The 13,732-nt window shown below is 43.9% G+C and overlaps 1 protein-coding gene across 1 annotated transcript in view; it reads left to right on the plus strand.

Moving 5' to 3' along the window:
* The window catches only part of LOC138260406 (uncharacterized), a 95,386-nt gene extending 85,716 nt beyond the window's left edge, over positions 1–9,670 (plus strand). The window contains exon 5 of the mRNA XM_069208898.1: positions 5,929–9,670. Coding sequence (XP_069064999.1) covers positions 5,929–6,126 — 198 coding nt within the window. The 3' untranslated portion in view covers positions 6,127–9,670. The remainder of the gene's footprint in view (positions 1–5,928) is intronic.
* The last annotated feature ends 4,062 nt before the right edge of the window (positions 9,671–13,732 follow it).

Genomic DNA, 13,732 nt, shown 5'->3' on the forward strand with positions numbered 1-13,732 from the left:
TGCAATAGGTCATGCATGCCTATATGTTGCAGCCCACGTCTAGAGCCAAACAGATTTTGTTATCCCTTTGTGTTGATGAGAGTTCCTATTTTTTTGTGCCTGAAGATGCACTTCTGGAGCCTGACATACCAATTTGGGTTTTCAGTGAATTAGCTAATTCTTCCAAGCTGTACCACGTGCCTCTGGAGCAGATGTGGGTGACTTACTGATATGACCCTGTTTATAGTCCCCCAGAACCAAGCATGACCCTGTTTATAGTCCCCCAGAACCAAGCATGACTACTATTAAGTGTTTATTGATGAACCCAAAGACCATCAGGAACAGAGAGGCCAAGTTATACTGCAGAAAACAAGAAGTTAGGCCATTCTTGCTCAAAAGCCAAGTCCAAAGACAAGTTAAGGAAGAAATACAAGGGAGCCCACAGCTTGTCCCTGTTCTAGAGCTCCCAATACAAGCAGATACTTTACAATCCATGGTCATGGCACATTACGCTGTTCTTGGTTTCTGACCCGGATCTAATTCCAACAATGCTTCAGCTAATTAAGGTCCTTCCAGGCAGGGCCTCCACGTAGATTTACACGGTGGGCCCTCTACTCACACTTTTTGATCCCACGTGAGTCAACCTTCCTTGCCACTGATGTCAGGCTGTGACTCCCCGTGTACCAGCCACTATGTCAGGAAATTAACCATGCGCGGTCCAGGTCCCGCCCAAAACTCCGCTGCGCGGCTCTGCAGCACTTTCTGCGCACCACTTGTCATCCCCTATTGCTCCAAAGGTGGCCATTAACGTCGTCTGCCCTGTTGCAAAGCTCATTGAGCTGCAGGTTCAGGTCATTGGTGGACAAGATGCACTTATCAGTGCTATTCCATGAAGGGACTACAATTCCCATGTTTTTAGAGGCAGTAGCCATCTTGGGGTGTGGCAGGCCTATAAAGCCCAGCCACACCCAAGCATGTTGCTCACTATTTTGAAGACTTCTTTGCAGCCAGACCTCGTGGGGATTTCTCTGGAGAAGAGCAGAGTTCCTGAACGGCAGAGTGTCACCCATCCGAAGTATCCTTGTTTCCATGGTGCATTCTAAAACGAGTAGGTCGTACTCATAGCTGTAAGGCCTTGCTGAATTCAAGTTTGAAGGAAGTTGTTAATTCCAAAAGGTAAAGCGCCCCTTAGCATAACAAGCAAAGCGTTTCAGGCCACACTGGTAATTCGCCCTTGGCACGACATTTAAAGCGCTTCAGTTCACAGGAGTAAAGCGTACTTGGCATGGTATTCAAAGCGCTTCAGTTCACAGGAGTAAAGTGCACTTGGCATGGTATTCAAAGCGCTTCAGTTCACCAGAGTAAAGTGCCCTTGGAACAGCAATCAAAGCGCTTCAGTTCACAGGAGTAAAGCGCCCTTGGCACAGCATTCAAAGCGCTTCAGTTCACAGGAGTAAAGCACACTTGGCATGGTATTCAAAGCGCTTCAGTTCACAGGAGTAAAGCGCACTTGCCATGGTATTCAAAGCGCTTCAGTTCACAGGAGTAAAGCGCACTAGGCACGACATTCAAAGCGCTTCTGTTCATTGGAAGTAAATCGTCCTTCGCACAGCAATCAAGGCGATTCAGTTCATATGAGTAAAGCGCCCTTGGTCCAATAATCAAGGCGCTACAGTTTACATGAGTAAAACTTTCAGGCCCAGGTGGCAAATGTGAAAACATCTCAAAGATAAGCAAATCATAGTTTCATTGTTTTTGGAAGCATAATATGTGAGAAACATATTTAAGTTTTTGATGATATGTGAGATACATATTTAAGTCTTTGCAAATTTCTAGACTGAGACCATACGTTTTATGTTTATGAATGCATAGTAGTTGCATGATTGATGTTCAGAGTATGTCCATGGTCCAAGCTCTTGCCTTCTCAAGGTTCGGAGGTCTCAGTTCATTCTTGTTCCATGATTCAGAGAAGGGCCACGCCCAGTTTTTTTTAATGCTCACGACATCCTGAAGTATCATGATTTTACTAATTGTTCTTGTTCCATGATTCAGAGAAGGGCCACACCCAGTTTTGTTTAATGCTCACAACATCCTGAAGTATCATGATTTCACTAATTGTTCTTGTTCCATGCTTCAGAGAAGGGCCACACCCAGTTTTGTTTAATGCTCACGACATCATGGAGTATCATGATTCTACCAATTGTTCTTGTTCCATGATTCAGAGAAGGGCTACGCTCAGTTTTGTCTAATGCTCATGATATTCTGAAGTATCATGATTCTAACAACTCTTGCATTCACGGAGACGCCTTTGTTTATTCTATAAGGGGCTCAACACTTGCATCCATGGAGACTCCTTTGTCTATTCCATAAGTGTCTCAACACTTGCATTCACGGAGACGCCTTTGTCTATTTTATAAGGGTCTCACCACTTGCATTCACGGAGACGCCTTTGTCTATTCTATAAGGGTCTCAACTCTTGCACACACAGAGAAGCCTTAGCCTATTCTATAAGGGTTTCAACTCTTGCATACATGGAGAAGCCTTAGTCTATTCCATAAGGGTCTCAACACTTGCATTCACGGAGACGCCTTTGTCTATTCCATAAGGGTCTCAACTCTTCCATTCACAGATGCGCCTTTGTTTATTCCATAAGGGTCTCAACACTTGCATCCACGAAGATGCCTTTGTCTATTCCATAAGGGTCTCAACTCTTGCACACACGAAGGCGTCTTTGTCTATTCCATAAGGGTCTCAACACTTGCATTCATGGAGACGCCTTTGTCTATTCCATAAGGGTCTCAACTCTTACATTCACGGAGACGCCTTTGTCTATTCCATAAGGGTCTCAACTCTTGCATTCAGGGAGATGCCTTTGTTTATTCCATAAGGGTCTCAACTCTTGCACACACACAGACGCCTTTGTCTATTCCATAGGATCTCAACACGTGCATCCACAGAGACGCCTTTGTCTATTCCATAAGGGTCTCAACTCTTGCACACACGGAGACGCCTTTGTCTATTCCATAAGGGTCTCAACTCTTGCACACATGGAGACGCCTTTGTCTATTCCATAAGGGTCTCAACACTTGCATTCACGGAGACTCCTTTGTTTATTCCATAAGGGTCTCAACTCTTGCATCCACTAAGACACCTTTGTTTATTCCATATGGGTCTCAACACTTGCATTCACGGAGACACCTTTGTCTAAATGTATAATTGAATGTTAATGCTGTTATGAACAAGTATATACAATCAGGCTTAACCATTTCTCCTTTTCAGATCTCTCTCCCTGCTGTTCCCTACCCTAATTCCCTACCCCCCGCCTGGCTTCATCATAACTCTGTGCTATAATAGCTTTCTGAGTTGGTGACTCTGGAAGGTGGGCCTGTTGTTCGGCAGCGCGCAGATCCCAAGGAAAGTACACTGTGACACACTACTGTATAAGGGTGGTGGGCACCCTGTCCAGTCCTCCCTCCGCACAGCTGCGATTTTGGTTGCATTGGACATGGATTCATCTAGAGCCCACCCTACTTTAATAATTTTAGTGCAAAATCTGATGATGGGCATTATGTAGTCTCTCCTACAGTCCCTCTGTCTTGACAACAGTGGTTTTGGAGGATGGAGGACAATTTTGAGGTTGATTCAGATGAATGTTGTTCATTTCTCAAACATGCCCAACTTATTGAGTGAGCCTTTGTGTGGATCTATCTCAGGGGACTAACCAAGATTCAACTTTTGAGCTTCCTACGGAGGTAATCTCATCCTTTGCAGTAATGGTCCATAGGAAGTAGTATTCATGGAATTGCCACTTGCCACAGAAGAGACTAAAACTAACTCCCAATCAAAATGTTGGGATATGGGCCATTGACTACAGAGCCCTTGTTGACTGTCAGTGATGTCTTGATTCACACAATTATGGATGCTTGGTCAAAAGCATTTTCACTTTTAGCCTGTACTTCACCCATAGCAAGGTATTGCATGCCAGTATCACTACTGAATAGGCCCATGCTATGGGCATCAGTGTCTATCCTAAATGTCCTGCCTGGATGTTCACTGGGTTAGCAGGTATCTGGATTGATGCCTTTTGGTGGGACGGCCAATACGGCAAAGGAGAAAACCCATTCAAAGATGACTGCAGTGAAGTGTCATCTTCCGGGTGTCTCATGTTGTTTCTGTTTTGGATTAATTGGTGAGGAAAATCCACACAATGTGATGATTCACAGACAAAGGGTGGGAGAAGATGTTGAATTAGGTGGGGACCAATGTTAATATTTCAAGTTGCAGCATCCCTGGTACCTCTGTTGCTAGTGTGGAGCCATGGAAGTCACCACCTAGGCTGCACTGCCTCATTTTTGTCTCTAGTCATTTGTTTCCTGTCTCAAAATAAACCAATTAGGCCCTGATGAAAACTATAGGTAGTATTTTATGCATCTGGTAAATAATGATCCACGGGGTTCGTAATTTATCAGGTGCTATAAACAGCATCAATTACGAGTTTCTGGGGAATTAAGTGGATTTGTGTTTAACCACATCCACATGGTAGGGTAAATACCATATGTTTTCCCTGTTATATGTTGGCGGGGTTGAGCTGCAGAAATTAAAAAAAAAGTTGTGGTATTTAACACACCCAATAACTATTAGAGGCATAAATAACAGTCAACTCATAATTCCGACCCTTGTGCAGACAGGGGTTTAAGCAAAAGTCAAAAACAACAACCTTCTTGTAATCAGGCCATCAGTCTTTATTTAAAATAATGTATGCACTGTACAAAATGAAGACAAGGGTGCATTATGTATTACAGAGTAAGGGGTGATGTTATTGAATTTTCCTGAGGTGGGGAACGAGACTGACTGGTGTCAACAGCCTACTGGTGGACTGACACACCTGTGGCTTTCAGACTCAAGCTCAAAAGCCCCATGTGCAGACAAAAGGGTAGGAGCCATGATCAAATCCAGTGGGACCCCTCTGATTACCTAAGGTCTATCCAAGGCGTGGTCTTCACCATTTGGGTTCTAGTAGTGTCCTTGGAGGAACAATTAGAGCAGAAACCCCAACTCCAGAGACTCAAAGTTAGTTATTCGTGCAAAATCTTATTTTTATGCTCCTTTTTACACATGTTCTGAGAGAGAGATCCTTGAAGTGGATCTTGAGGTATTGATAATCAGTTAGTAAATATATCAGTAAAGGGGTGTCAAGGAGCTGAATAAAAGTAAATACTGTGCTTTGCTGCTAAATTCATACATAGCAATTGTCTGAGAAATGATATTAACAGTCAAATTCTCAAGTGTTTCGATTTTAAAATTTCTAGAGCACATGGTTGCCCATAGGCATCTTGGTGCTAGCATTCACTGAATTCCTGACCAGAAAACTATCATGAGGGAGAGAGATAAGGAGAACAGCTAGGACTTCAGCTTTTTCCAGAGGCTTGCCATATTAGACTGATATTTAAGGTGCACAGGCAGTTTGTTCCAAAGTTGACAGGTGGAGTAAACACAATCACTGCCACCCCACGAAGTTTTCTTAATTGCTGGAACAATGACTGATTTGGAGGCTGCAGCTCACAGCAGTCTGTTCGGGGTGTACCATACAAATGTCCTTTTCAGGTGATCTTGTCTGAAACCAATCAGTGCCTTATGTGCCAAACATAGAGCCTTGAAGGCCATTCTTGTTTTAATTGGAAGCCAGTGAAGCTCGAGAAAGTCAAGAGCGAAGGTGATCTCTAAAGCGTGCTGTAGGTACTTTGAAAGAACAGACATCCCGATGGACACATCTCAGAGTGCATGCATCAACATAGCGTGACGATCGAAGGTGCTTCCAATACAAATATGTTTTATTTGGTGAATACACAATGTTTCCTGTAGTGATAATCGTAACTAATCCTAGTAAAAAAATCCTAAACTACCCGTGCGTTCGATGTGAACCCATGTTTTTTTTGTTGTTCTTTTCAGACACACTACAAAACATCATCCACCTTTGAACTGGCGGCTGGAAAAGCTGTCCGACAGAAAGGAGTTGTCAAGAAAGCCGTCATCGACGTTCCCTACACAGCGGAGGTCCTAACAGTGTTTGGATATAAAACCACCGTCTCCGGCATGTGGAAGGGAGCCTGCTTTTTTAACTTGAGTGTCCGCCAAGAGGACATGTGAAGAACATACAGCCTTCATTGCTTACCAGCCGCCCGATTGTGCAACTGAAAAGATGAAATTAATATTTTGTGGCAAAGATGCTTATTGACAAGCTTAAAAGCATGCTACTTACAGCAACTAAAATAAAATATACGTACCAGGTAACCAGAAACAAAATAACGAAAAGAAAACCCCATGCCCAGCTTCTCACTCCTGCCCAGCACCTAAAAAGCAGAGTACAGGGCAGTGCTTTTGTGCTTGTTGTTTCCGGTGCTGAGCACCGGCACTTATTTTTGAGGCCCGGAGCTTATTCTTCGGCCTCAAGCATTTGCAGCGAGCAAAAGACACATATGGGAAAGACGGATGAAGGGAAAAAAGAAAAAGCGTCACAAAGGGAGAAATCAGGATGCTGAAAGAGTGAGCTGAAGGGGAAGGGAGTGGCTGTAAATGGATTGAAGAGGCCAGAGATGGCTTCAGGATTACGCCGCCTCAGTAGTCCTTGTTCACACATTTAATTGCAGGAGCCCGGTGTTTAAGATGAGGGCTTTGGGCACCGGCCCCTTCTTATTTACAAATTAAGCACTGGTACAAGGGGATCTTTTCCTGGTCCCTAATCAAAAGGAAGGCCAGCTACTGGGACTATGCAATACTAGCTCTTCCGAAGTGATGTTTATAACTATTTTGGAGCAACACATATTCCATGCAGTGTAGACACACACATCTGAAAAATCGCTATAAAACAACAAGGACCTCACATTTTTAGGATGGTAAGAAGATAAAACATTTTAGTTTAAATAGGGTACCTCTGTGTGTCTCACCTAAAAAAAAACCTATAATATGTCACTTATCGTTCTACAAACATATTGGAAATTTCGAATGGAATAGTGCACTTCACCCATTTTCACCAGTATTGTCCAAATGTTCTCTTTAAAAAAAAAATAATAATCTTTAGATCAATCACATTTTCAAACAGGAAAATGCATGCAAAGATACCTTTAAAGAGAAAGCAACTAGTACCAAGTTCATAACTATTTGCCCAGGAAGAAAAGTAAGCTACAAAAGTGAAAAGAATAAATGAATGAACCAATATGGAGTTTCAGACAAAATAAATAAACCTAAATAAATGACTAGTTATTTATACTGTGTCCTGTAATTTAAAACCTTTGCATTTCTTCCAATATTTGTTCAAGTTGCATCCGGCATTCGATGCAAAGAAATCCAATGTTTGAGCTTTCTTAAAGCCCATCCACAATACTCAATGGGCCAGTGGGTTCATTTTATTCCAAGCATTGGCTATTAAGGGCCTTTTTTATGATTTGGGAAAGCAGGAGAAAAGCTTTCCTTGTTTGTCCTCCCGTCCAATTAAGCTGTAGTTTTCCCCGCTGAATTATTGAGGAATATCGCTGGGTTACCATTAGCAGAGCCTCAGCTGGCTTCATCGTCAGTATCCCCTCACCCAACGGTCCTTCCTCAGAGGACCACATTGAGGGATGATGGTCATCCCTTCCTATTGACTGTTAGCACTAATTTTCCTTGCCCAGTCCACCATGTGAGGCTTCCTCCTGTCATCTGATCTAACCCACCAAAGGATGTTATCCTGACAGGACTACAGCACCAGCCATGAGACAGATACATATACCCACTTGTTAGTTGATGCCACACAACTTGGACGAAGTCCTTGGTCCACCAAATCTATTTTGATACCCTGGCAGGAGTAAAATTGCATCAAAGGAGGTGGAATCCTTTAGCGGATCTGCCTTTCACAGCATGTTCAATAAAACCAAGCTTGGTGTAGGGAAACATTTTCCCAGTCCTGTGTCAACCAAGGTATATCGTCTGAGTTCACTTTCATCGAAGCAGAGTGGAGATTAGAAAGTGGTGGTATTTTATGCCTGAAAAACATATTAACTATTGGTGAATTGCCTCCTTTGCTCCAAAGGGTGTTATCTCATATAATTAGGCCTGGGCATAATATAAATTTTGCAGGCAAGGTTGAAAAATTCTAATATAATCTCGAAATGCTGCATTGCACGATTTTGTGTAATTTCCTTTCATGGAAGACTTTTTTTTTATAAAACAAATCTTGGAGAGGGACATTTCAGCTCAAACCTGTTTCCTTCATATGTGTGAAAAAGTATGTTATACAAATAGCGAACAAATCTTTATGCTGGTAGCATGATGCGGTAAATGGTGCAGTGGTAAATTAAGGAATCCTTTGATATCCACCTAGACTCAGTAATTTACCATCTTTAGTAATTTGTGAGTTTCTCAACTTAAAGAAGATGAGTCGGCACCCAGGAGGCAAAAATATATTGAACTAATTTGGGGTTGTTACACAGTTCTGAGATGAGATTATCACTTCCTTAAAGCTACCCAGTAGTAGAATCGCCAACCAGGCAATTACACCGATCCCTTTGTCACAGTTTTTAAAGGCATATTTATTAAAAATCACACAGGAAGGCAACTTGCTGCACTGCATAATAGGGAAAGGGCAGGGATGTGCTGTATTTAACATTATATAATGCATTCTTGTCTTTCCCCTGCACTGCCGCACAATGTGCTGCCTAGCGCCAACACAGGCACCCTTGCACCATGGATCTGAGGCATTTTGTGCAGCACACATAAAAAGAGGAAAAAACGACATGAAATACGGAAATTTCTTCTTGTTATACTTCACCTGGGGAGGTGTAGCATTTTGACGCATTTGCAGGTCTACCCGTAAGGGTAAATCTGGGACTGCGGCAAAATCCATCGGCTTCGGTGTATGCATGGGAACGCCCAAGCCCCACCCATAGAGTGCCTCCTTGGGGCAGAATAACGAAACACAGCAATTTGTGTTGTGTTACTCTAGATTTATCAAGCCACACAAGGCCATGCAAGATAGCCTTGTGTGGCTTGATAAAGCTTAATTTAGTGTTACGTCACCCTTCCGCCCCCCCTCCCCATGATTGGCACACGGGCGACGCATCACTTTAATAAATATTCCCCATAGTCCTAAATATATATTTCATGCAAAAAAGGACTGTTTTACTTCGATGATTCAAAGGTCTATGAGCTTAAGACAGTATATGAACACTTAGGGTTAAGTGAAATTGGGCCTTTTGTGTGCAATGCTCAACTAGAAACTGTTTCTGCACTGTCTTACTTCTTGATTTTATGCCTTTTCATTATGGTTCACTTTGAATCCTGCTACAAAGAATATGATATATATATATATATATATATATATGCAATGATACTAATAATGATGCTTTTCAAGTGTGCTGCCTTACTACAACCTGGCGGTGGACTTACACATTAGGCTTTAGGTATTATATTATTTGATTTTTTGCTCACTGTTTTCAATCACAAGCTATATATTTAAGTGATCACTTGCAAAATTATTATAAATAAAGTGAATGCTTTTGCTGGAAAATGCATGCAACGCCTAGCACAGGAAGTTTAAAAATAGGTTGTCTCTCATGTAGGGTCATTAAGAGACAATTACTGACCAGGTACAACAGTTGAATGTGGTTGGATGTTGATAAATAAACAAGGTGTCCTTTGATGCCATTTATGTACCTGACTCTGAATCAGTTTTATTGCATTTTGTGATCTTTTTGTGACAAGTCAAGTGAGATGATAAGAACTGTACATTATCACTGTTTACAATTAAATATTGGTCTCTAAAGAGGAGGAAGGCCATTGTGGATTCCTGCTTCTCGACTTCATATTGATAAATGACACACAGTTCCCACAGCCCCCCCCTTATATTGTCTCAGTTTGAAGACCGATTCAATACCCCACAACCTATGGATGTCATCTGCCACAAATACCCAAGGCTGGGTGTTGTCTAGTTACCTTCTTACCACACCACCCCTTACAATCAGTGCTTAATTTGTAAAATAAGGAAGTGCCAGGGCCCTTCTCAGGAGGCCACTGCAGAATGCACCACCCGTTGCTCCCAGTAGCACTGCCAGTGACAGTACTATCACTACTAGCCATCAGACTCATACAAGTGTGTCAATTCAGACTTTAAATATACAAGAAAATATAAAAATATATGCTGCCCAAGCTATTCTTACAGCTTTGAGAGTCAGGTATTAGTGATGTTAATGCATATTTAATTGTTGTGTGTTAGGAATGGGGTCTCTTGTTGGCAGTCAGTTTGCACTCTGTCCAAGCAGGGACCCTCACTCTAGCCAGGGTAAGGGAGTTACACTCCTAAGACAACCCCTGCTCATCCCCTTGGTAGCTTGGCACAACCAGTCAGCCTTAGCTCAGAGGCAATGTGTAAAGTCATTGTACCAACACACATAGTAGCACAGTGAAAACAACACAAAAGTGACAGAAAACCAGTTTAGAAAAATAGCCAATATTTATCTAAATTAAACAAGACCAAAACGACATAAATCCGATAACAAAGTTATGAATTTTTAAAGTAAAAAGAGTCTTCATCCAGTGAAATCAATAGAAGTGTTGTTTTTACACAAAGTACCTGGTTTGCATAAAAAATAAAGTTGCATGGGCAAGTGTGCGCCAGAAAAGTCAGCAATAGCGATGTGTCACTTCGTTCCTTGCAAGTGAGGCTGTGAGTCATTTCTTCTCTGGTCGGGTAGGTGATGCATCACTTTTCTCACCCGAAGAAGACTGATGCATCGATTTCTGGATGGGCAACCTCGGGACCACGCAGGTTCATTGTGATTTTGGAGCCCACCAGCGATGCATGCAAGATTCCGGCACACAGTGGTGAAGAGCCATGCTGCGTAGGTGATGTGTTGATTTTGGCAGCTGCACACGGCTGTTGCATTAATTTCCCCGCTGCAATGCAGGTGGTGCATCAATTTTTCAGCTGCAAAGCAGGTGCTGTGTTGATTTTTCTCCTACATGCCTCCATTGCGTGAATTTCAGTCTTGGTTCCACCAGATTCTCCTTTCAAGGGCCCAGGGACTGGATTAGGCACCACTTGGCAGGGTTGGAGTCTCAGCAAGAAAGTCCAGGTGCTGGCAGAGGAAGTCCTCGATGGCTCTGATACTTCAGAACAGGAGACAAGCTCAGTCCAAGCCCTTAGAGGCACTTCACAAGCCGGAAAACACAGCAAAGTCCAGTCTTTGTACTCTCACAGGCAGAAGTAGCCTGTGAGAGCCAACCCAGTAAGGCACACTCACAGGCAAAGGGTCAGTAGTCCTCCACCAGCTTTACAGCTCTTCTCCTTGACAGAGGTTCTTCTTGATCCAGAAGTAATTAAAAAATCTGGGGTTTTGGGTCCACTACTTATACTCCTTTCTGCCTTTGAAGTAGGCAAACTTCAAAGGAAAGTCTCTATTGTTCACAAGATCCTCCCTTCCCAGTCCTGGCCCCAGACACACACCAGGGGGTTGGAGACTGCATTGTGTGAGGACAGGCCCAGCCCTTTAAGGTTTGAGTGTCAGCTCCTCCCTCCCCACTCTAGCTAAGGAGACTCATCAGAATATACAGGCTAAACCCGAGCTCCCTTTGTGTCACTGTTTGGAGGAAATTCACAACAGGGCAACTGTCAGTCTGACCCAGATGTGGAATACACAAGCAGGAAGAGGCACAGAATGGTTGAGCTTGAAAAAACCCACTTTCTAAAAGTGGCATTTTCAAACTGACTAAAAACCAACTTTACCAAAAGATGTATTTTTACATTGTGAGTTCAGAGATCCCAAACTACATATCTCTATCTGATTCCAATGGGAAACTACACTTTAAAGATATTAAAAGGCAGTCCCCATGTTAGCCTATGAGAGAGATAGGTCTTGCCACAGTGAAAACCAAATCTGGCAGTATTTCACTGTTAGTTCATGTAAAGCACATCAGTCTTACCTTTACCATACACTGCACCCTACCATAGGTACGCCCTACGGGTGCCTTACATGTACAAAAAGGGAAGGTTTGAGCCTGGCAAGTGGGTACACCTGCTGGGTCGAGTTGGCAGTTCAAAACTGCAAGCACAGACACAGAAACACGAGAAAGAAGATTATGCAAGAACCAGAAAAGACTGCAAGACACCAATAGTTGATTCCTGGACCTAAGGACCTGTGGAAGAAGGAGACCAAGTCGTAGAAGCACAGAAGAGTCCAGGAAGAACAGGAGCCCCTGATAACGTATATAAAGGTGCAAAAGAAAAAACACTGGTGAAGAAGAACAGTCAGTACAGCACCTAAGAAGATGGAGTCGGGTTCCTGGTTGATGTAGATGATGCCCCATGCCGGATGGAGGATTGCAGTCTTGTTTGTGTCGCTGGGGTCCGCCAACAAGCCTTGGCACACGCAAATCTTGCGGTTAGCAGAAAATGTCACTGCCCGGTAACAGGAGGGACCTTTTGGACTCGACCCAGCAGGGGAAGTCAGAGGGGCCTCTTAGCAACTCAGAGAGCCCATAGAAGACCAGGCAGCCTGCACAGGTGTTCCACAGCATAGGGACAAAGGAGTTGCAAGAGGCCCACACAGCACTACGCCAAAGGCTCCCACACTGCAAGAGAACCACTCAGGAAGATGTGCATCACAGGATAGAGTGCTGGGGGCCGGAGCTGCAGGATGCATGAAGAACTTCATGGAGAGATGCCAACAAGCCTTGGCAATGGCAAAATGATGCAGTGAATGGGGGTACTGCCTTTCATGGGGACGAAAGCTCTTAGCTCCACCAAAGTTGGACAGTATGATGTCAGGACTGCCGGAACCACTTCAGTCCACCACCAGTGATGCAGGATACGCGCAGCTCATCAGGAGCGGGGATTCACGCAGCCGGTCATCGCAGCAGTAGGTGCCTGCTCAAGCAGGGAGTGACTCCTTCACCCCATGGGAGATTCCTTCACTCTTCTGGTACAGGCTGAAGACAGGCTGACCTCTGAGGATGCACAACCGGGAAACAGTTGCAGTTGCTGGCAGGAGCTGAAGATACAATGTTGCAGAAGTCGCCTTTGCTTCTTTGTTGCAGTTTGTAGAGTTCCTGGAGGGTCCAGATGCAGTTTCTTCATTGAGAAGTTGAAGTGGAGGATGCAGATGATTCCTGCCGGAGTCTTGCAATCTGAATCTGAAGAACCACCCAAAGGAGAGACCCTAAATAGCCCTGAAAGGAGAATTGGTCAGCTAAACAGGTAAGCACCTATCGGGGGAGGGCTCTGATGTCACCTGCTGGCACTGGACACTCACAGGCACCTGGTGCAGTGTAAATGGCAGTGAAAGGGTGCAAGCACCTTCTCACACAGGCCGCAATGGCAGTTCTGTAGAAGCCTTTGCATGGGCTCCCTATGGGTAGCACAAGAAATGCTGCACCCCATAGGGATCCCCTGAAGCCCCAATGCCCTGGGTACCTAGGTACCATATTCTAGGGACTTATAAGGGAGCACCAGTATGCTAATTGTGAGTGAAATCCTGGGTTACCAGTATGCAGTAACAAATTTTAGCGGAGAGAGTGCATAATCACTGGGGTCCTGGTTAGCAGGATCCCAGTGAACACAGTCAAGCACCCTGACATCAGGCAGAAAAGGGGGGTAACCATGGCAAAAAGAGGGTATTTCCTACAGGTGTTCACTTAGCTGGCCATAGATAGTGTTGAGTCGAGAATGATAGTGAGGTTGCCTGCGTGGTCAGTCGGAGAGGCCACCAGGAGTCATCCCAGGCGG

The sequence above is a fragment of the Pleurodeles waltl genome, chromosome 1_1 (assembly GCF_031143425.1).
Source record: "Pleurodeles waltl isolate 20211129_DDA chromosome 1_1, aPleWal1.hap1.20221129, whole genome shotgun sequence".
NCBI lineage: Eukaryota > Metazoa > Chordata > Amphibia > Caudata > Salamandridae > Pleurodeles > Pleurodeles waltl.